Genomic DNA, 26,125 nt, shown 5'->3' on the forward strand with positions numbered 1-26,125 from the left:
GAAAAAAGAGCCTGCATTGCCAAGTCAATCCTAAGCCAAAAGAACAAAGCTGGAGGCATCAGGCTACCTGACTTCAAACTATACTACAAGGCTACAGTAACCAAAACAGCATAGTACTGGTACCAAAACAGAGATATAGACCAATGGAACAGAACAGAGGCCTCAGAAATAATGCCGCATATCTACAACTATCTGATCTTTGACAAACCTGACAAAAACGAGAAATGGGGAAACGATTCCCTATTTAACAAATGGCACTGGGAAAACCGGCTAGCCATATGTAGAAAGCTGAAACTGGATCCCTTCCTTACACCTTATACAAAAATTAATTCAAGATGGATTAAAGACTTAAATGTTAGACCAGAAACCATAAACACCCTAGAAGAAAACCTAGGCAATACCATTCAGGACATAGGCATGGGCAAGGACTTCATGTCTAAAACACCAAAAGCAATGGCAACAAAAGCCAAAATTGACATATGGGATCTAATTAAACTAAAGAGCTTCTGCACAGCAAAAGAAACTACCGTCAGAGTGAACAGGCAACCTACAAAATGGGAGAAAATTTTTGTAATCTTCTCATCTGACAAAGGGCTAATATCCAGAATCTACAATGAACTCAAACAAATTTACAAGAAAAAAAACAAACAACTGCATCAAAAAGTGGGTGAAGGATATGAACAGACACTTTTCAAAAGAAGACATTTATGGAGCCAACAGACACATGAAAAAATGCTCATCATCACTGGCTATCAGAGAAATGCAAATCAAAACCACAATGAGATACCATCTCACACCACTTAGAATGGCAATCATTAAAAAGTCAGGAAACGACAGGTGCTGGAGAGGGGGTGGAGAAATAGGAACACTTTTACACTGTTGGTGGGACTGTAAACTAGTTCAACCGTTGTGGAAGTCAGTGTGGCGATTCCTCAGGGATCTAGAACTAGAAATACCATTTGACCCAGCCATCCCATTACTGGGTATATATCCAAAGGATTACAAATCATGCTGCTATAAAGACACATGCACACGTATGTTTATTGCGGCACTATTCACAATAGCAAAGACTTGGAACCAACCCAAATGTCCAACGATAGACTGGATCAAGAAAATGTGGCACATATACACCATGGAATACTATGCAGCCATAAAAAATGATGAGTTCATGTCCTTTGTAGGGACATGGATGAAGCTGGAAGCCATCGTTCTCAGCAAACTATCGCAAGGACAAAAAACGAAACACCACATGTTCTCACTCATAGGTGGGAATTGAACAATGAGAATACATGGACACAGGAAGGGGAACATCACATACCGGGGCCTGTTGTGGAGTGGAGGGAAGGGGAAGGGATAGCATTAGGAGATATACGTAATGTTAAATGATGAGTTAGTCGGTGCAGCACACCAACATGGCACATGTATACATATGTAACAAACCTGCACATTGTGCACATGTACCCTAAAACTTAAAGTATAATAAAAATCAAATAAAGTGAAAAAAACACACATAGTAAATGGCTATATTTATGACAGAATGATGTGAAACATATACAAATATAATTGGTAAATTTCTATATTGATAAGAGAATATTAAAAAACAAAGAATCTTATCAGAATATTGGTATTTTTTTAGAAGCCATATACACAATATAGTGCAAGCAAAAAGAAAAACGTGCAGAAGAGTGTGTAGGCTATTTTTGAGTAAAGTATAAGAAAAAATATGAAATAGAAACATGGATGTATACATATATGTGTGTATGCAGGTATATGTGCATTGTTTGCACATGTGTACGTGTAAGTGTATTTTATGTATAAATATATATGTATGCATATACACACAGATTTGTGGGGAGAGCTTGAAGAAAAAATAAAGTAATAAAAAGAGTAAGCTGTAGCAAGTCAAAATTTTTATGAGAAGTAGAGTTATCTGAATATTCTTCTATGCCATTTTCACAATTAAATAATTTAAATATTTACATTTTAAGTAAATAAAATGAAATGCTTAAAACCAAAATGGATTCCTAAAAACTGAAACTAAAATCAATTCTCAAAATTATATATGAAGAGATAGGAGAGAATCTTTAAAAATGTACAAAAGTAAGAAACTCCATATTACATTCATAATGATTGTAAATGTCTACTTTTTAAACTGCCTATAAAAGTGGCCTAGAATTAAGAAAACCCCCGTCCCAATGAGCACATTAAGTAATCAGATCTTGGCTTCTAAATACCACTACTCAGTAACAGGAACAAGAAACCCTTGGAGGAATGGTTCATTTCGTTTCTGTGGCAAGGAAATTCCATAGAATTTTGTTGTGCCAGCAAACAAGGAAGTTCTCAAAAATTACAACTCACACACAAACACATGAACATATACACACATGCAAATGTGCACAGACATTTATAAACAAACATAAACCACTTTGATAATAATTAAATGCATTCTTCCATATATAGGTCTTTGCAAGGTTTTCTTTGGTTTGTTTTTTGAATTTTGGTATCACATAACATTCCACATATCTTTTGAAGTCAGTAAATTCTCAATTAAATTCATGGTGATAACCACAAAACACTGTATTTTCATTCACATGGGAAGCTTGCTGATAGCTTTGTCTTTTCAGTTATTCACTATACTAAGATTGTTGAAAGGTACTTTACTGTCTACATATGTCTACATATCTGTATTCATACATGTACTACACAGCACTGATTCCTAAAATTGATATTGATATGTTGTAAGGCACCCCACACTTGCTATTTTGATCAACAAGGCCAAATAACTTGCAGAATTTACATTCTCAATAACAAATGTGGTATTTCACTTTACCTTATATTATTTATTTTTGATAACCTAATAGGACAAAAGCAGAATTTCTTTGTGGTTTCATGATTGTTTATCTGAAATAAATTTTGTTTATATGAAGTTAAGTACTGCTAAAATAATTAAACTTTAATAGTTTTGTAAATTTTATTTACTTTAAAATATAATTAAATTTTAGTACTATAGCTTCTTTAGTTTTCATGTATTGCCATATTTTAATTAGTTGACTTACCTTTAAAAATGATTTGTAAAACATTACAAAGAGTGATCTTTTTTATTAAATACTACATATTTTCTCCCAAAATAGTACTCATATTTCATTTAATATAACATAAACTTTTATATGCACTGTTTATTTTTTCCTGGACAACATCATCTATTGCAATGAAATTGAATTTTGCACATATAAAATAAACAAAGCAAATGCTTTTTTTTTTTCTTTACCTCCCTTGCCAGCACTTCCTAACGGGATATCTTACACACTTAGTTAAGGGCAGCTAACTGCAGATGTTTTCAATAACTGGACATGTTTCATCAAACCACAAACCTAATGTAATTAGAGTCTTCCTTAACAAGACAATATAATAAAAGGTCAGGTTGAACTTAGTTTCCAATTTTCAACTGTTGCTTTTCACTCTTGTAAAATTTTTCAAATCCTTGTTCTTCCTAAAAGCCAGTTTGTGAGATTACCACAATGGCCTACAACAATTATTCCAGTTTTTAGTGTGTCCTTTCTCTAGTCAATTAATTACATTCTCCTCTCCATCATCTTTGTAAAACACAGGTTGTGTAATTCTCAACTAAAGCTTCTTTACACTTCATCACCTCCCAATTTTCCAGATTTTTATCCTTCCACAACCTGTGATTAAACATACCAAACTCTTCATAATTCTGATCAATATTTTGTATCCCTGTGAAATTTTAGAAAGTGATTTTGTGTCCTGGTTGTATGTATCTGAAAGATGAACTTCGAAGAAGTGGTCTACCTTGTCTAACGCCATAATGGTCTAATTCGGCATTTTGCCTGAGGAGCAGCAACAATCTGAGAGTTGGCTATTCTACTCTTTAATATTATACTTAATAAAAAGAAACATAGAAACGGTATTCTCTCTTCTATACTGAGAAGAATATTCTTTCAAAGCATCTGTGTTTCCCATGCAATATTCATTTCCTCCATTTATTTATAGAAATATGTGCTTGTTATTAAGGCTTACTTTTATTATCATTATCATTATTTTGAATACAGAGATTTGTATCTGGGACTGATAGGTATTAGGACAGACATAAATTTTTCTTTACTGGATTCTTTTTTTAGCTGACATGGTTTGAATTCTATCTATAGAATTTAAACTGGATGCTTAGATATTGCTGATGTATGTTTCTTTTTGTTCAGCTCAGAAATGGTTGAGTGGAAAAGATTAATGAAACAGGTGGTAGAAAAACGTACTTTGGGTACATTAATGACACCAATTTTCTCTCCAAGTAAATGGAGTCCCTGATGCAACTAGCATGGCCAGCCTTGTCCAGAGGTCTAATAGGAAGTTAAGGATAGGGTTCTGAGATTTCAGCCTTGCCCCATTACTGGACAAGCAGGTCACAACACCCTGAAGCAATCCTCAGATCCCACCTACCAAAACAAGCTACTCAGATATTTGTCTTTCTGTTCTATACTTGGCCCTGTCTCATATTTAGGTTTAGGTTATAATTTCTGGCAAAAAGTAAAAAATAAAAAAGGTCACATATCTTTATTTCAGTTCTGACTATTCCATTATTCTAATTAGGCTGATGGAGAATAAATGGAATATACTCATTTATCTTATGGCCCAGCTGTGTCCTTTCATGTCTCCACACCAGAAGCCACTTCCTCACATAACTCGCTTGCTTGTATCATGATGTAAATTAAAGAACATATATGTAAAATTATTACTTGTCTTTTTCATTTGGCCTAACTTTATTAGATTAGGAAGCTGTTTTTTCTTTGGAAAACAATTTACAATATTGTATTATTATAATTCTCTGACTCAAATATAGATAAAATTTGTTTGTTTTTGGCTCTTTCTATTCATTTGAAAGAGTTTTTTTTAAAGAGTTCTGGAAACAGCTTATCACCTTTCCCAGAATGCCAGTTCTCTAAAATACATGTGAGATTGTCAGTTTCCAAATTTTGGAAAACAGTATATGATTACTATAATCTTATAGCATCATTTTAAAAGAAAAGTCATGAAGAAAATAAATGTTAAAAGATCTGAAGCATTAATCCATTTGTGGTTCACAGTGCTATTTTAAGAAATATTTAGGCAGTACCCAATAAAATGGTATAATAAAATGATATTCTGAAATTAAATGCGACCATGAAGAATTTGGCAAAGTTACTTAACACATATCAGAAAAGGGGACAAAAATAATATAAAATAGATCCTTGAATTAATTAAGAAAACTATATTGAGGAGCAATATAACAATGTATAAATGGGCTTTTTTGATATTTATGTTTGTTTTCACATGTCCTTAGAAAGTGTTGGACTTTATATAAATTTATGGCAGCCTGGAAATCTTTATGCAGATATACCTTTTCATACTTAAAATGCTACAGAACAAAAAAGTAAAAATCAGTGAAAAATGCTCTCGTTCAAAGAAGTTTTCCATTCACAACTGCTCTTAAGAAAAATAAGAAAAGGTCAGCAAAAATATGTGTTTACTATTATCTCAGACAAAAAACACCTCTAAACATTAATTCTCTGTATGCACTCAGAAAGTAAAGATTGCACATGAAATAAACAGGGATATTAAATAAAAAATACATAAGCAGTCATAAATGCTAACTTCTATCCTGTTTTAACATATCTATAAGGTCTATTTCTGCATAACAATTAACCAACTCATGTTGTTTTAGCACCAACTTGGCAGATAAAATGAAGAGCCTCTATATGTTAAAATGTAAATGTTGTTAATGACCAAATTACAAGGGACAACTATTTTTTCCAGAATAAAATTTGACCAGTAGAGAGTTAAACAGAGTTGCAATTACAATAGCATTTTCTTTAGAATAAACTAAAAACCTATTTGGCAAAAAGAAACATTATAAACATCTTACTGGAATCTGATAAGATAAGGTTACACAGCAGGTCAAGTCACTCCTATTGTCTGCAACATCATTTATAATGAATGTCTCTTGTAGAAAATCTATTAATGCAGGCATAATCCCTGTCCTCCATTGTGAGTGCCATAATGGGATTCTATCCAGCTGATCTCAGTCTTGCACAGCAGTGGTTCAGGTGTTTCAAATGAGCATTTGCTACATAAATGCTGTCATATATGGAAGGAGAGTTGCTTAGTCTAATTAATCCAGACTTATAATTATTTCTGAAGTGATTTATAGTGCTCCAGATCCATGCAATCAATCTTTCTTTACAACTCTGTCCTCCCTATTTAATAAAACGTGGCCATACCAACGCGTTGTGAAGACAAACCTTCAAATCCTAACCCTCTTCCTGTTTCCACCTATTCTATATATTGTGGGGAAGTTTATTCCTCTGTTTCCCTTTTACATGCCCTCACTCCAATAATCATTCATTTGTTTATTCAATCAAAAAAATATTTTTTCAAATTTTAGTTGAGGCAGATCAATAGCCTTTAGCTTTTAAAAAATTAGTGTCTAATGAGAATTCGGAATAAATAATATACAAAAGATGTAGTCAGTTCTGCATAGATATAAGAACAAGGTTATACAAAAGCATAGTAATAATAAGCTTTCTGGGAGGCTAAGGGATAAGGGAGTACTTAGGGAGTTATAGATTTTTGTTGAATGATTGATTTTTTTTTTTTTTTTTTTTTTTTTTTTTAAGAGAGATGGTCTCACTCTGTCACCCAGGCTGGAGTGCAGTGGTGCAATCATACCTCACTGTAGCCTTGAACTACTGGGCTCAAGGCATTCTCTTGCCTCAGAATCCTGAGTAGCTGGGACTAAACGTGCACACGACAGTGCCTGGCTAAGTTTTAAAATTTATTTGCCTTCCTTTTTTTTAATATAAAGAATATCTCACCTTGTTACCCAGGCTGGTCTCTAACTCCTGGTCTCAAAGGATTCTCCTGCCTTGGCCTGCCAATGTGCTCGGATTACTTGTGTGAACCATCACATTGGCCTAGGAAGTTATATTTCAGAGTTGAAAATTAAAATTTCAAGGGTACAGAGGAGGAAAAGATAAGGCATATTTGGTAGAAGACAGAATAACTTGTAAGGACACAAAGTGGTGAAGTATGAAATGGTGGAGAACAGTGAATATCTGGTATAGTAAAATAGCAGGTATTACAGGGAAATGTGATCACATAACTGGAAAGGTAGGTGCCAATTTATAAAAAGACTGTTTGCTAATAGCTTATACTTATTATGTTTGATAGGAACAGCTTAAGATGTTAAGTTGGAAATAGATTTAATTAGATTTGGATTTAAGGAAAGTAACCTCCTAATTTAAGAAAAGTAAATAATAAAATGTTATTTCATTTTCGTTGGAAAATGTATGATTTAATTTAGCTCCTGTGTAGCTGAATAACAAGCAAAATTAAAAAATATATTTATAGGGATACAGATATATTTGGTAAATATATTACAAATAACAAATTTACAGAAAACACAAAACTCTCACTATTCTCAAAGGAGAGTTTCACCATTGAAAGAGAAGCAGAGAGCATTTCAAGGCATGCAGAGGTAGAACTGTAGTTAAAAAGTCCTATTCCTTAAGTTGGGTAGTACTTTCATAGAAAGTTACTAGAGTTTTATTCCTTATCACATTAATATATACTCTCAATTTCAAATATTATATAAAATATTCAAAAGTGAATAAATAATACATAAAGATGAAATATTTGAAAGCATTGCAAATGAATTTCAATATTACATAATGAATTATTTAAAGAATTAGGTGGGAGGAGACAGAAGATGGAAGCAAATGCAACCCTCTCTGTTCTTCCATCCTCCTTACCCTCCCCAGAATGAGACACTTAACAGAGAGGTGAACTCCAGATAGAATGGGAAGAAGTCAGGTTCATCAAATGGTAAAACAGAAAGAATAGTAGTAAAGACTGTTCCCAAATTCAAGGTCAGGGGAAGCCTCAAATAGATATAGTTCATTAACGTTAAATACTGATGAAAATTGGAACAGAAAAACAAAATTAAATATTTAAACCATGGAGTCACTGGCCCACTTTGCCAGAAGTAATTTTGTAGCTTGGTGGAGGGTGACTCTATGCTGCAATGGGGATTCAAGTATGTCTCCGTTGGAGTTGCTTAGAGGTGGTAATCTGTTTTGGAGGGCAGGTGCTAAAGTTCTTGTCTTCTTGAAATTGCAGGGAAAGCACAGAATACTAAAGAGTGTCTATTACAGCTCAATCAAAAAATTACATTCTTAAGATGCTTTTATTTATACTTATTTTTAAAGTGCCATCTTGAATTAAAATGATTATTATTACTACTATGTTATCTTTGAGGTGATTTTAGTAGGTGCTTCTGGGAAGGAAGACACATTTATAAGAATAAAATATTTGAAGAAAAATTACAATATAAGGAGGAGAGTTAGTGAGAGACAATATAGTACTGATGAATATGGCAGTCCATCTAGAGCAGCTGCTGCGATGATGCCAGCTGCAGTGGAGGAGGTGCAGCCAGGGCTACATTTGGCATGGAACAGGCAGAAGCCCTGCTGCCTTCTGAGTTGGCAGGGCAGGAGTTTGCACTTCCCAGGCACAGCTGCAGCTGCCCAAGCTGCAGCTGTGGGCCCAGGCATCTCTGCACTCTTGGGGGCCTGGGAAGCCCCACCCTGCCACCACAGGCTTGAAAGTGCCTGCTCCTGCTGCCTGGCCTCTTCCTACTCCCGGTACCTGCTCTGATCTCGGAACACAGTTGAGGCTAAGCCCGAGGGCTGTTGCAATTCAGCCACGTGTGCACATGCCTGCAGCAGTGCTGACATGCCAACTCCCTGCTGCCTTGACCCCCTCTGGACCTTGGGCACCGATAAGCATGGGAGGGAGGCCAAGGGTGGAGCTTGGTGCTGGCTTGCAGGTGCTCCTCAGCACAAACAGCCTGGGCACCATTGATGACAGCAGAAAGCAGACAGGCTTTTGTGTGGAAAGGGGTAGGTACCTGGTGAAATCCCACCTTCAAGCCAGGGATGCACTGAAGCCTGAGGGCTGTGCTGATGGAACAGAATGGAAACTTACTATGCTTTTTCCGGGCCTGCCCATGGCTGTCCATGAAGCAATCAGCATTCACTTCTTCCCCTCTGAAGCCCATAAAACCCCCCAGACTCAGCCAGACTCGAGAGTCATTTGGATGGCCAGCTGCAGAAAGGAGCTACTCACTCCAGGGTCTCACCCCTTCTGAGAGCTGAACACTCATTGGGACACCCTAGCTGCAGAGTGAAGCTACCCATGGAAAGTCTTCTGAGCTGTTCTATCACTTAATAAAACTCCTGTTTGTCTTGCTGACCCTCCACTGATCCACATACCTCCTTCCTCCTGGGCATGGGACAAGAACTCAGGATCCACCAGATGGTGGGGCTGAAAGCTGTAACACAAACAGAGCTGAAACACGCTCCTTGCTCATCACGTTGTGTACAACAAGAAGAGAAGAGCAGCCGCCCTTTAGGGAGCCCAGACCTAAGAGCTCCCTGAGCCAGGGCTGTGACACCCTCTTTGGGGCTCTGTGATTCCTGGCATCTCCTAGCTTCCAGATACCACCGTGTTCCCCAGTGCCAGCTGTGGAAGCTGTTTGTGGGACGCCTGGTCCAGCCACAGCCTTGCAGGGAGCTGGCACCTGTGCCAGCAACTAGAGCTGCCCACCCTGCTGCAGTCAGCATGTCTGGCTGTGCACAGTGGCCAGATCCCATGCTACCTCGCTCACACACTCCTTGCCACTCTGCTTTCCCTTGGCAGGCATGGGATTCAGGCTGGTAGTGCAAGCTGGGGACAGCCTGCCAGGCTGAGTGGGCCCAGCAGGTTCAATCAAAACTCAGGCAAAGGCACCACCAGACACAGAGGTTTCCAGCTGGTGAAGCAACATCCCAAGTATCCCATAACAGTATTATGGTTAAAACTTCAGATTTTTTGTCTAGTTTTCATAATTTGAATTCTAGCTCCAACACTCATTGAGCACAGTTCGGTGAGCTAATGACCTTGTCTGTCCTTCAAAATTTTAGCTGTAAAGATGCTACTTACAGCACTATTAGGATGAAAACAGTTAATATAATATATGTAAAACACTTAGAACATAGTCCGGCATATAATAATCCATTATTATAATTATTAATATTTTAGTGCAATCATGAAGAATTTGTAATTCTTTGCTTTTTCTTGCTCCTCTTTGTATTGTTAAGAAATATTATGCAGCTCTTATAAATAAGACACATATATGACCGTATCACTAATATCACATGTGAACATTGACACTTACTGTTGAAGGATTATTTAATTTACTAGAAGAATATGACTTTGTATGATTCACCATATCTATCTGAAATTATATATTAATTTGCAGAAGACTGATAGTTGTAAATGATTTTTGCCCTCTGAAAAAAATAAACTCTAACATTTAAAGTTTTATTGCCTTATATGACATTAACTGGTTTTGTCTTTACAAGTTTATTTCAACATTATTTTTTGTAGTGACTTTAGTCTCCTTAAACTTATATTACCATCATGTTGTTACTCTCATTCATGAGATAAATATGAGATAAATTATTTAGCTTGTATACTGTGTGAGTTATGGTTTTTACTTTGCAATAGAGTCATGTTTTAACTTCTTGAAAATGTATACCTAGTTGTTAATAAGTTCACCAGCTACATTTTCACCTCATATAGCAGCATATCAACAATAATCAAATACAATACATATGCATTCACTAATTAATGTTGGACCTCCTTTCAAGTCAGTCTATATAGCAAGTTCATTCTCTTTTAACCTTGCACAATATTCTATAAGTTGTAAATATTATCCCAATAAACATTTCTAGTTTTTTATTGTTAAAGTAACTTTAATCATTACAGCTGTTTGGTTTGATTTAGGGGAGATGCTCTCAAACATCCTGCAACATGTGTTTTCGTGATGTGGATTGATCTGCAGAGTCGAAGGGTGGCATATTGCCCACACCTAACCAGTCAGAAGTGCAACTGATGGGAAATTCAAGGATTATTATATAGCTCAAGTTATTTAAAAAGCATATATTAAATGCCATGACTTTAAAAAAAATAAACATTATGGGAAGGCTAATTGCAAGTATGCTAATAGCTCAAGTTAGAATAAAATAATTATATCAGTATACCAACAAAGCACCTGAGTATCTATAAAATAAGAACCTCGATTTCCTCATAAAACATCTCATGTCCACAGATCAGTAAACTTAACATTTTTAAGATAGTAATACTCTCTGAATTATCTGTAGACTAAATGTAATGCCTATCAAAATCCTAGCTGGCTATTTGCAGAAATTGGCAAGATAATACCAATTTCATATGAAAATATAGGGAACCAAAAATAGTCAAAATATTGGAATAAGAATGCCAAGAATTCAGGCCGGGCGCGGTGGCTCACGCCTGTAATCCCAGCACTTTGGGAGGCTGAGGCGGGTGGATCACGAGGCCAGGAGATGGAGACCATCCTGGCAAACATGGTGAAATCCCGTCTCTACTAAAAATACAAAAAATTAGCTGGGTATGGTGGCGGGTGCCTGTAGTCCCAGCTACTTGGGAGGCTGAGGCAGGAGAACGGCATGAACCTGGGAGGCAGAGCTTGCAGTGAGCTAAGATCACGCCACTGCACTCCAGACTGGGTGACAGAGTGAGACTCCGTCTCAAAAAAAAAAAAAAAAAAAAAAAAAAAAAAAAGCAGAGAATTCACACTTCCCAATTTCAAAATTTTCACCAATTTGATTTACAGTAAATCAAGAGAACGCGGTACTGGCATAAAGACACACATAGTAATCAATGAAAAAGAATTGAGAGTCCAGAAATAAAATCTCATATTTATAGTCAATTGATCTTGGTGAAAATTCCATGGAGAAAAATGTTATTTTCAACATGTGCTGTTACACACGCAAAATGTATACATGTGTACACATGATACACGCATGCAAAATAATAAAGTTACACCTTTATTTCACAACTTATAAAAATTAACTCAAAATGAATCAAAGAGCTAAATATAAGAGCCAAAGTCACAAAAGACAACATACGTGGGAATCTTTGTGACCTTGGATTGGTTAAACGTTCCTTAACTGTAACACCAAAAGCACAAGCAATAAAAGAAAAATGGATAAATCTGACAACATTGAAATTTAAAACTTTGTCCTCATTGAGAAAACACTTTCTCATCAGGAAAGTGAGAAGTGACCCACAAAATCTAAGAAAAGGTTTGCAAATCATATGGTTGATACGAGATTTATATCTAGAATATTTAAATAACTTTTACAACTAAGTACTTTTTCAAAACTCAATTAAAAATGGTCAAGAGTTCTAAGCGACACTTCTCCAAAGAGGATATACAAATGTCCAATAAATTCACAAAAATTTGCTCAGTTTCATTAGACATAGGAAAATCACAAACAAAAACCACGAAATACTATTTTACACATACCAGGATGGCTATAATCAACAAAAAACAACAAAAATTATTGGCAAGTATGTAGTTCTTCATATACTGTTGAATGGATTATGAAATGTACAGCTAGGTTGGAAAACAGTCTAGTAGTTTCTCAGAATGTTAAACATGGAGTTATTGTATAACCATATCACTCCCAGGCACATACACCCCCAAATGAAAATATTATGTTCACATAATAACTTGTATATGAATGTTCATAGCAGTCAAGCTATCCTCACAGGATTAACAAGAATGCTGGACAGAAATATAATTAAGCATTAATTAGGCTACAGTTTGGGCCATGTCCTTGTGGTTTCATAGAAAGTCACATAGCACTACATACTAACCATTGGCACCCCCATTGTTCCTATAGGTAGAATTTCAGACATTAGAATCATTAGGCTTTTGTTTAAGAATTGCTTAAGATGTTTTTCAGAACCTGAATTCCAGTGGAACAGCTGATACCAACCTGTTTGAAGATTCTCATAGAGGAAAATCATCAGCTACAGAATAGTTTCTTCATCTCCTTGTTCCATAACTTCACCTTGCAGTTTCCCACCAATTGACAATCTCCACACTTTAGCCCACTCAAAAACTTAAACATCCGAGTCCCTAACTTTTCAGGGAGACAGATTTGAGGTTTCCTCATATCTTCTCATATGTCAGCCGTATGAATAAACCTCTTTGTCTGCTGCAACCAGGTATCTCAGCATATTAACTTGCCATGGGCATTGGGCTACAAACCTATTAAAATTACAGCAGCATTATTCATAAGGGGCCCAAAATGTAAACAACTCAAATGTCCATCAACCGATGAATGGATAAATAAAATGAGGGATATCTATACAATGCTATAGTATTTCACAATACAAATAAATAAATTACTGATACATGGTAAAACATAAATGAGTCTTGAGTATATTATGCTAAGGGAAATAAATCAAATCTCAAAAAAACACATATTGTATGATTCCACTTTTATTAAATGCCCACAAATTGAATATCTATATAGATGAAAGTAGATTATTCCTAGCCTAACGAGGTAAATGGAGAAGGAATAGGTAGAGGTATCTTGGCGAGGTGATTGAAATGTTCTACAAGTGATAGTGGTGATAGTTGCACAACTCTGAAAATACTAAAAGGCATTAAATTGTACAATTTTAATTGGTGAATTGTATGGTATATAAGTCATATCTCCACAATGTATTACAAAAGATACAAATTTGAAAGTAGAAAAATATTTATTCACTCTTCACCAATTCTTGATCACCTCTTATGCTCAAATAATGTTTTGTGGGGACATAACAGTTTTATTACTTAATGACAAGATGGCACTTTTCAACATTAACCAGACATGCATTTGCATTTTATAAAATTTAAGATTTAACAAGATATTTGTAGAATCATAAGGCTGCAAAGAACCACAAAGGACCATTTTGGCAATCTTAAACAAACTTCATTGCTTCACAGTTAATGATAAACATGTCAAGTGAGCTACTCAAAGACACCCAGTTGTATTAAACATTGTTAAGAAGTCAAGCCTTCTAGTTTTCAAGAATTGAAATTATTCTGTGTTTTATCTCATTTTATATTCAAAGTAGGTATTGAAATCTCAAATGCCTTCAGTAATTGGGAAGATAATAAAAATATTTAAATAATCGAGGTAAAAATAAGACTGTTGGCCTGCATTAAAACAGAGGAGTAAAAACGTATTCAGGGTAAAATTAATAAACAAATTAAAAGGGGTAGCCTAGACTTTTGGCCTATGGTTTAAAGAAGGACTTGATAAGTTATCTACTTTAGTCTATGTGTACCTAGTTGGAATTACTTGGATTACTTATGCCAAGATTTTGAACATGTCTTTCCTTTAATTTTGGTGGTGCTCTATCATCTCACATATTGTTTTAAAATTGAACTTCAATGAATGTCATAAATTCTAATATTTTATTAATTAAATTTTAGATCAATATTTAATGCTAAGAATATATTATGCTAGTTGTAAAATAATTTCATTATTAGTCATATTTTTGGGTTAAAACAGCAGTGGCCACAAAAACCATTTGCACGGGATTGTGGACTTTTCAAAATAAAATTCTGATATATATTACATTGCCTTTTCTAAATAAAACAATGGCAACTCTTGATTACCATATATACTCAGGATTTTGTTCTTTGATCAATAAAATAAATATATTTTAATCATGTTGTCTGATATTGAAGGCTACTATTGAATGAAGCATTGATGGTTGGCTGGTGTTATCCTGCTCGCTCCAGCTGATTTGGGAAGTTGGTAAATTTTTTAGCTGTTAAGATATCAGAAAAATTATTTATTTTAGGTTGGAAATAGTAGCATCACTGATTCACATCTCTTTTGCGTAGGTTTCCAAAGATGGACTTTGAGAAATTTATAGATCCTGTTGTTTAGCTTATGTTTATTAGCAAGTTTTATATGAAATAAATCACTCATATTTCTGCCTTCATGAGATAAATTAAGGTAATAATCCTCAGAGCATTTTATGACGTAAAAAATGTGAAAGAAAAAGGGTATCCATTTACTATGATGGATTTCAAGTGAGTTAATCAAGTATTTTTTATTCTAAATGTTCTAGTAAAATAATATTCTGTGCAAAGTGATGTTTCAGTCTATTGACAACTAAACCATTACAAAGTACCAAAAGCTTTTCAAATGCACACCACATCATGGTCGCCTAAAAACCAAGCTTTAGAGTACTTGAGAATAGTTGAGATTTTCAAGTTTTCAATATTTTATGACATACTCTCTGATAGTCTTGCTGAATAATTAAGAAAATACAATTTGTGAATCTCCTTCCAAAGAATACAAAACTATATCAATGCATTCTCAGATGATATTTTCCTGCACATACAACAAAGCAAACTTAACTAATAAAGGCAATATGCCATTGTTGTTTATATATTATTTACTCTTTTTCTAGTTCTGTATCAAATTTATAAAAGCATAAAATGTGAAAGTTAGTAGGATAATGATCACACAAGTGTATAATATATGATCTGTGGAAAGTGTGGATTTTTAAAACAATTCAAACTAAGGCCATTACAGAATTCATTGCTTAAAACTACAGCCTTTTTCTGATTTATATATTCAGTTAATGCTGATACAGGTGTCTATGTATGTAAATTTATGCATATATGCATTAATCAGTGACTACATATAAAAAGCCCTAATTTTAACTTCATCAATTTTCTTCTAGCTCAACTGCAATATACAATATTTACTTGTAAAAGTACCTTTTACATTTCATGGTATGTACTATTACCACCTTAATTTGTTACTATCATATATTCTTACCCATATATCAGACATCAAATTAGAAACACTACTTTATAAAATGATAATTCACTTACTCTCTTTTCAAATATAACTGCAGAGAAACTAATTTCCATTTCTCTCTATATATTTGGAAACCTCTTCATGTAATTTTAATTTTAGATTCAATTAATGTGAAAATTGTCTTTAAGAAATGGTTACTATAATATAATATCTAGCCTGAATATTTATTCAGTGTTAAATAAATCTAAGATTTACTATTGGTGAAATAGTTCATTTTGCTGAAAAGTGTTTACTCTTCATTATCTTTAAGAAATAACCTATTTTGCTAATTGTAAATCACACAATTTTGATTGAGCTGAAGTTTCCCTATCATCACATTGCCCAGATTAACTTTGTCTTGCATAAAACATGACTGCTTATTGGAAATAAGCTCCCAACCTAAAGTATATTGGTCTGGATTTGAATCCCATTCTTTAAAGTTTTGTCCTTTTCTACTTACTATTATCCAGCAATTTTCTATTATGATGTGTTATTTTATATAATCTTCAATCATAGGAAAATATAACACATTTGGCTTAGTATTATTTCTTCCTTAAGTATGTGACCTCTTTGTTGGCTCACTAGGTTTTATATTTGTTCCTCAATAGTATGGTGATACTTCAATGAAATGAAAACTTAACTAAGGATAGCATTTATTTGAAATAAACAAAAATATTGAACACAGACATTGAGTAGAAAATAAATCCATTGACACTTATTTTAACTTCAAAACAGGAACAGAAATTAGATGGGAAATTATGTTACCTGTTAAAAAGTTTTGAAATAAATAGAAAAAAGTTAATGAATTTTAATCATCACAGATGCATCTTGTTATGCATTTATTTCTTATTAAATTTTCTAATGAGGAGGTACAATAATAAAATTAGGCACAAAAATATTTTAAATTATTGTAGGATGCAGAGAAAATATTTTACTACAAATTACTTATATTCATATTTAAGATTATGATATCTAATTGTATATTTCAAATTATTAATATGTGAAAGTACTTATTCATCTATTCTTTCTTTCAGATATCATTATTGTGTGCCTAAAATGAGACAGGTGCTATACTAAGCATTAAGAATATGGCTGTGAACTGGACAGCTGTGTGTTGCCTTATACAGTCTAGCTCTATGCATAACTGATTTTTACCTGATCAGAAAATATAAATATTTTACAACATTGGTTCATGATAGGCAAATTATTATAATAAAGGGGGATTTTTGTATGTATAAAAACAGATTTTTTTCTCATTAAAAAAAAGCAAATTATTGATTTTATTTGTGGAAGACTGTGCTTTATAAGTTGAAACGACCCTGGAAGACCCTGACATTTCTTCCTTCTGACATATCATAAGAAGTCCTTTTAGAATCACTCTAATAATGTAAGAATGTTTCTTATCCAGAAGGGAATACTACATCTGAAATGATTGAAATCATTAAATATTTAGGCACTACTTATAAGTTTAAATGTGTGTTTACAGGATATTTTAAAATGTTTAGTATTCCTTCTCGAAACTTTGTTAGTTATATTGTTGCCACAGCATCAACTTGAGACCTATGACAGCTCTTAAAAAATTTAACCTACTGTACCTAAGATATTTTTAATAGATTGTGCTTGTGTGCGTGTGTTGCAGCTTTATATAGCTATGTGTTATATCTTAATGTTTTAGAAATCGAAGCTCAGTAGAACAAATAGAATAAAACAAAAATATGCAAATAAGGACACTAATTTTACCAATGACTCCAATTTGTAACACGAGTACACATTGCCTGTAAAGAATAGTGAACAAGTTCCAGGGATCTAATTTACATAATGGGTAGCAATTGATGTGTTAATTAATTTGATTTTGATAACCATAAAAAAAGAGTTTTCCATCTAATTCAGGGACAAAGAATGTTAAGAAATACAAAAACAAAAACAGAGGAAGAAGAGAAATTTCCTTTGTACCCAGCCTGCCACATTTTTACTTAGTCCTTTTGAACATTAAACATCACTAGTCATTGTCCCTTAAACGCTCATTATACTCACCCTGACCTTTTCATTTCATATATATTTACAAAGACATGATGAAAGTCAAATTTTGGTAATTTTCAACTCATCAATTATATATAACTTGTTACTAAGACCACGAAGGCATGTGAGACACTGAAAAGGAGTAACACAAAATGATAAATAAAATAAAAAAGATAACATTAAAAATCATTTAGTACTAATGTATCATGTAATAGTCTTGAGAAAAATGTAAGTGAAGTAAACTTTATTTGTATGACTTATAAAACAAGAATATTTAAAGTTATACTCCAAATATTCTTCTAAGGCAAACCCTAATTTATGGTTTATTAGCAGGGTTATTGGTTAAGATTAAAAGCGTGTAGCTAGCTAGAAACCATGAAACATGTCGGGTATTTTAAAACCATGATCACAAACCATATTGATATAGTTTGTTCTTTCGATCAGGTATTTTTTCCAGTGGCTCTAAAGGACAAGTGAAGGATGTATAGCATGTTTTTACTACTACCAGATTCTGAAAGGGCAGCTACTCTTACACTGACTCTGGAAGGCTTTATGTTGCAGGTATGAGTCTTCCACCCTTCAAAGCTACTTATGAACAAGGCAGCCTTTAGTTAGTCTTAGTGCCACCGTCTCTGCCTCCAGCCTAAACCTAATGAAATCTTCTAAGTCATACTGGTAGCACCGAACAGAAAACAGAGAAGGCGGAAAAAAAAATATTTGAGAAAAAAAAATCACAAAGTTCTTTGGTCTTATTTCTCTTTCAGGTGCATAATACCCATTTGTCTGAAATAATTCCTATTTTGTGTCTCGGTATCAGGAACTCGACTTAATATTATGGGCAATATGTAATCGCGGTATATTCATTAGCATATTGAATAGGGCATGAAATCTGTAGTGAGATAGTACTGGGTTTATTATCCCATTCTAGCATGTCTGTCTATTGATCCCGAATAAATTATTTAACAATCCTGAATCACAGTTTTATTGTTTTTAAAATGGATATAACACTTGCCTTGCAGGGATTTTGAAAGGAGTAAATTTAATATATTTAACACCTAGAATTATAGTGGCAATAGGACAATATTTTAAACTTTACGTGTGCCATCACCAGCATCATTGGTGGTAAGGTTCGCCATCAGTAAAGCTGCTGCTTATGTGCCAAGCACGATGGCAGAAGGTAGCGTTACCTCACTCTCTTTTTTCTTTTTCAGTCTCCTAATACGTGGATGTGAGTATATATCACATCTTATATTACATCTTATAATTTTTCTTTGTAAAATTTACCTATATGTATACACAGACGTATACATACATACATATATAGGCATATGTAATTGTCATTTATAATGATAATTTATCATTATAAACAAATTATGTGAGTAGGTGTATACGCCTCTAGGGTATACTAATCTCTATTCTTAGTTTCTCTTCTTGCCTTCCTTTTATGTCAGTCTGATAACTCATCTTAAAATTAAACCTTTGTCCTTACTTGTTCAAAATGTTCAATGGCATATTATTATATTCCAGATAAATCCTCAATTTTTACAAAGTCTCCATAACCCTACACAATTGGTTCTGCCTAGATCTTCAGCCTCATAAACTACCTCTCTTCTTGTCCCTCTCCACCATCCCATCTACCTTGAATTTCATTAAGCAGAACAATTGCCTTCCCACTTCAGATCATTGGCAATCCATTTTCTTCTGTTATGAACATTCTTTAACCAAATCTACACCTGACTAATTCTACCTCATTTTTTACAATTCATATAAACATCATTTATTTAAAGAGTCTTTTTCTGATTTATGGGAGGGTTCCCATTGCGTCTCATAATTTTTCTTTGTAAAATTTACTGTGTGTGCATGTGTATATATATATACATATTATCATTATAAAGTATCATTATCATTATAAAGTATTATAAAGTATACACATACACATATATAGGCATAAATAGTTATACTTTATAATGATAACTTGTTTTCATTCAATATATTAACCTTGACTCTAAGGGCAATATCATTTCTATTTTGTTCACCATTGCATTTCCTGTGCCACCTACTGGTGAACCTGGTACATAGTTGGTACTGGTGAACTTGGTACATAGTTCACCTACTGGTGAACTTGGTACATAGTTCACCTACTGGTGAACTTGGTACATAGTTCACCTACTGGTGAACTTGGTACATAGTTCACCTACTGGTGAACTTGGTACATAGTTCACCTACTGGTGAACTTGGTACATAGTTCACCTACTGGTGAACTTGGTACATAGTTCACCTACTGGTGAACTTGGTACATAGTTCACCTACTGGTGAACTTGGTACATAGTTCACCTACTGGTGAACTTGGTACATAGCAGTCAAGAGTCACTATACTTTCATTTATTCATTCAGTAATTAATCGTATATATGGAGATTTATCTAGGCACTTATGTTACAAAAGTTTTTTTATGTTATCAAGAAGCTACTATATTAATTGAGCAGATAGACAACAAAAACAACAATAACAAAAACAAATATATATTATAAAGCCAGGAACTAAACAAGGACTCTAAAAAATAAAAAGGAGTGTAAGGGAATAGAGAGTTTTGAAGGTACTGGCACATCACATGGAGTTTTCAGAGAATGGGTCTCTGTAGAAGTAACATTTGACAAAGATCTGAATGAGGTAGAGAAGAAACAGATATAAATATTTGGCAGAAGAGTATTTCCATCAGAGGGAAGAAAGAACAAGCACAAGACTCCACAAGTGAAGTTATGCTTAGTGTTGTCAAAAAGCAGTAAGAAGGTCAGTGTGGCTAGAACTGTATGAACAGGGAAAATAATAGCAGAAAATGTGATTTAAAAAATGTCAAAGGCACACACTTGTAGTCTTGTTGAATGAGTAAATTAAAGAAAGTTCTGCAAAAGTACCCAAGGGAAACAGGGAATTGATGAATGTATTACAAGATACTAGATACTTTGATGGAACACAAAAATTCAATGGAGAATGCTTCTTCTCTTGTCATAAAGAAATCCGCAATATATTTGTAAAGACTAGTCACAAAGAAATAAAAATAATTAATTGCATAAGAAAGTTTATGATATCACACAATCCTAAAGAAAGGAATACTAAGATTTCATTTGTGAGAGCTAATGCCATGAAAAGTTTAAAGATATTTCTTGGGCATGAATGAACTTGAACTAGAAACAGGGAGAGATTATTCAGAATTTGATAATGGATTCCAACAAGAGAAATGTCTGAGTTAAGTAAGAGTGAAGGAACCATACAACACATATTTAGCAGGAATGAGAGCAATTGCATCTAACATTGAGGAAAAATGCCTGGGTAGCAGCTTAGAGGCTAGGTGTGGAGGACTATGTATATCAGAATATGGAGGCCCAGTGTGATGGCTCATGCCTGTAATCCCAGCACTTTGGGAGGCCAAGGCGGGTGGATGACCTAAGGTCAGGAGTTTGAGATCAGTCTGACCAACAAGGTGAAACCCCGTCTCTACTAAAAATACAAAAATTAGCCAGGTGTGGTGACAGGTGCCTGTAGTCCCAGTTACTTGGGAGGCTGGGACAGGAGAATTGCCCGAACCTAGGAGGCGGAGGTTGCAGTGAGTGGAGATTACGCCTCTGCACTCCAGCCTAGGCGACAGACAGAACGAGACTCCATCTCAAAAAAAAAAAAAAAAATGAAGATTGAACATGCTATGATTCTATGTTGAAGCATGTTTTGAATTTTTTTTAATTAAGAAAATAAAACACTCAATGTTCTAAGTTTAAAAGACATGAATAGAGAATTGAAGGTTTAAACGGCCATTGAAAAAACTATGAAGGTCAGGGAAGTTTCTACTGAAGATTTCAACCTTCATTTCAACATGAATTTTCTCAAAAGCACTCTGCAAAGACACTGCATTCCTCAAGGGCCTCCAGAGGCCTCCCAACAATGGTGTCAGCCTGCAACAGTGGGGTAAATAGCTTTGATCACTCGCTTGTAAGTTATTTTACTTTTCCATTTACCTACATATCTTCCTGCAACTTCCCGTGGAGAATAATGGCTGCTGCTTCTCTTCCAGCTTTCATATCTTACATGAATGCCTCTTATTGGCAAGATCTAACCAAAAACCATCTAGGGAAAGGATTGCTGGATAAAAATGTTCCACGTGTGTCCTCCAAAAGGCAGAGCTGACTTTGGAGGGAAGTAGCAATGATGACCAGTGGGAATTGACAACTCAGCAGGGAAGGAAAGATCTGGAGATGGAAGTCGACTCTGGACTTTCTGTCCATCTTTACCCAAAGCAGATCAATTCTAAAACTATACTTTGATATAATATTTAATTTGAACAAAGAATTGCATTAGTAAAATAAATTTAAAAACAGAATGAGAAACAAAGACCACTGCTTTAAACACAAGTCCATTCTATCAAATATATGACAGCTATTGTCATGCCTTAATTTTATTCTGGCATAGGCAGCCATTTTTTCAACTTTTCTTCATATTTCATAATCACATAAAATTTACTATTCTTGTTATTCTAATCTGTTTCCGTTTGCCACTCTCTACAGCTTTTAAAATGTTATATCCAGAATTAAGCACAAATTTCATAATATAATCTAAGAGAGTACAATGAAACTATTTCCTTCAGTGCTGCTATTTTGGTGCTATCTCTATATTCATGCAGACACAGTTTACATTAATGTTTCAGAATTAATTTTACACTTCTACCTGATACTGAGCTTGTAATCAAAATTCTCCAGTATTTTGCATGATTCATTGCCAAGCTGAGTCACCTTCCCAAAAGATTTTGGAATTATTTGCACAAATTCAGTAGCTGAAGCCAAATACATAAGTGAAATTTCCAAAGGAAAGATGACAAATAATAAAGAAGAGAAATATAGGTAGCAAATTAAGGTCTGGGTAGACCAGACCTTTGGTCTTTGAAGATCAAGTTTACATCTAAAGAGTTTGGGCAAGAAATTTAAAAATTTTGAAAGTGTTACTTATGTATTAAGCAATCAGACAAATAATTACAGTCAAGAGAGAAGTTAATTCTATCCCACATGTAGTAGAAAAAATGGAATGATTTGCTGTTAAAGCAGTTAAGGAGAAAAAAAACACACGTTTGCTTTCAAAGCACAGATTGGGTAGATTAGATGAGAACATATGCCTGATTGGACAAGGATCAGAGGCAAATATGTGATGAGAAATCACATTATCAGATGCAAAACACTCATTTTAAACTGCTGGAATTGAAGGGACAATATAGATCTGGGAAGACACCTGGTCAGTAATTTTTCTCTAAAATAGTTACCATAAACATCTATAGAATACCAGAGCGTCACATTTTCAAAATAATTTAAAATCATTTAAATTTCAGCAGATATTATATATCACAGTCTAAGAAATAAATTAATATAGAGTCAGGCAGAATGTTGAGTACCTTAGAAATCTTCTATGTTTCTGTTTTAAATATATTTTCCTATGAAGCATACCTTTTAAAGTCTCTGAAGAAAAAAATTTGTTACTATTGTGTGATAAATTGCAGAACAGTCCAAGCAGCTGCAAGGAAAATATTTTCATTATTAAATTAATAATTTGCCACTAGACCAGAAGGGACCATTATCCCTCTGGATATGGAGGCATATTGTTCTTTGGCTTAGTTAAGCCAGGAGCTCCTAAAGTTAATGAAATGTGCCTAATTAAATGGTGGCAGTTGGACTTTGATATTTTGGTTGATGAATTATTTGTTTACTTTGATTTGCTATGGTTCACATAATTTCAAAGGTAGCATCATGTCTGTCATGGAAAATTTCTAAAGAAGGATTTGCCAATAGAATTACAAATCGCATATCTTCCTCCTTTTATTTCTATATTTTCATTTAATTTAGTAATCTGCTTAAAGGATTAAAAAGGAAAAAGAAAATAATTTTGAAACTCTGTTTCAAAATGGCAATCAGAATACTTTTAAGTGGTTGACTCATTAGCAATTAGAAAAAGTGTTCAATTTGAAATAAATAGCAATCATAAAGCTTAACGATATTTATCTCATTTTAATTCTTTCTTTGAGTTGGAGACAAAAATTTCCATAAGACTTCATTAGTTGTTTCAATAATAACATTGAAGACATTAATAATATGAATAATAACATCACAGTAAAAATGGGTAGCATTGATATAGGGCCTCTATGCCAGGCACTCACGCTATTAAATGCTTTTAGAATGATTATTTCTAGGATAGGTAATATGATGGGTATGAGACTTGTAACTGGTTATTCTATCCTAGAATGGAATTAATATTTTTAAAATCCCATGCTATAAAGTACACAAATTTAAACTGTACAATTGAAATGGCTTTTAGATTCTCTACAAAGCTGTTAAATATACACACTCATAAATATACATATACATATACATACACACACACACACACACACACACACAGGGAATAAAAGGGAAAAATATAAAATAGGCTTCAATTTTTTCCATAAAATCATACTGGCATAGCCACACCAAGTACAATATGCTGTGACGGAGAGGTTTAAAAAATGCAGAAAAATGTATAAAAGGGCAGCTGTGGAAGTGAATGTACAAAGGTAGATATGCCTGGGGCAATTTTGAAAATCAGTTTAAATAACTTTATTAATATCTATCCATACGTATATCTGTATTGCCTGTTAAGTGTGCATAAAGCCGTAGTGAAGCTTCCTGAATGGAACACGTGGAGGTTCCTGGAGGGTTATGTGCCCAGGAGGGCCTGGAGCCTATGCGCCCCTCTCCTCATACCTCGCCCTACACATCTCTTCATCTGTATCCTTTGCAATATCTTTTATAATAAACCAATAAATGTAAAATAAAAAATAAATCCACAAAATAACAATAAATCCAGTATAGAATGTGTTTTTAAAAATTAGAAAATACATTATGGTACACCATAGTTCATAACAAAAAAATGTGCCAAGAATAGAAAACTCATTTTAAACTTAAAAAACTTGCTAATGCCATGACAGTAATTATTTTTACCTCTGATAACACAGAGTGTGTCTCCATTATTATTAAAACATTAAGTTTCCTTACCATTGTGTAGCTGTGGGCCACCTTCATTAATTCAATGCATCCTTGAGCATCTGCGAAGGCTCGAATTCCTAAACAGTTAGATGGATGCAAAAGCTTCATGAGGAAGTGGCAGCACACTTCCACCACCTGTGGAAGCTGAAGAAGGCACGCTGCAGCAAGAAGGTTCTCAATGGTGTCCTCTTTTAATTCCAAGCAGCCTAAACGTAAGCAAAGATAATTATGAAACTCTTTTAAAAACATGAAATAATATGTATCATAACACTACACAAAACTTTAGGCCAATCTGCTAGAACAGATCTAAACTGAGATTGGTAATCAAGATAAATATAACTCGGTAAAGGTCACCAATTGTTTTAAGAATTTTGCATTTCGTATTTCATGTAATATTTAAAATCACTCAGCAGATACAAATGCAGTTTCAATCAACATATCTGTATACACGTCAGCAGAAATGATAGTTCTTCCTTTGATTGTGAAATAAGGAAAATAGAAAAATAAGGTTCAGAATATATGCCTACAAACTTAGGAGAGCAGAGATTCTCTAAGTATCTGACAAGGTATATATTTGTATATGAATATAAAATATCTATTTGTGAATATTTAACATATGTATATACATTTATAAATGCATGTGTTACAGGTTGGTAGTACTGTACTTAACCCACTGTACTCATGTTTACAATTGTCTATAATTTTGGTTTTTAGTTTTTTCTTCGTTTTTGTTTCCCTGTTTGGTCATTTTATCTTAAAGGCAAAAAAAAAAAAAAAAAAAAAAAAAAAGGCTCTTTAGTGCTTTACTGTTTCCTCTGTTTTTCTAATATCCAGAATAAATTTTTTAAAGGGATCTGTTTGTCAAATGTTTATAGAACTTACCTTTGAAGTTTTATGGACTTAAATATCTGGAGTTACATTTTAATTAGTAATTCAATGAGTTCGATGATTTTATTATCATTTAGATTTACTATCTGTATCTAAGTGAGTTTTACAAGTTGTATAACTTGTATAATTGTACAATTGTATATACAATTGTATATAATTGTATAAAAATGAACCTAAACTATCCCCTAAAACAAATGGATTTAACAAATATTTACAGAACATTCTGCCCCTAAACTGCAGAATATATGTTCTTTTCATCAGCACAGGGAACATTCTCCAAGATAGACCAGGAACAAGTCTCAATCAATTTAAGAAAATCAAAACTGTATCAAGTATCCTCTCAGACCACAATGGAATAAAACTCA

General features: G+C 33.9%; 1 protein-coding gene across 2 annotated transcripts in view; it reads right to left on the reverse strand.

The window, feature by feature from the left end:
* KLHL1 (kelch like family member 1) overlaps positions 1–26,125 on the reverse strand; it is a 413,680-nt gene that overhangs the window by 214,734 nt on the left and 172,821 nt on the right. For both annotated transcript variants that reach the window (XM_019039881.3, XM_063697407.1), the window contains exon 4: positions 24,882–25,078. In XM_019039881.3, coding sequence (XP_018895426.1) covers positions 24,882–25,078 — 197 coding nt within the window. The remainder of the gene's footprint in view (positions 1–24,881; positions 25,079–26,125) is intronic.

Source organism: Gorilla gorilla, chromosome 14 (genome assembly GCF_029281585.2).
Source record: "Gorilla gorilla gorilla isolate KB3781 chromosome 14, NHGRI_mGorGor1-v2.1_pri, whole genome shotgun sequence".
In the NCBI taxonomy this organism is placed as follows: domain Eukaryota; kingdom Metazoa; phylum Chordata; class Mammalia; order Primates; family Hominidae; genus Gorilla; species Gorilla gorilla.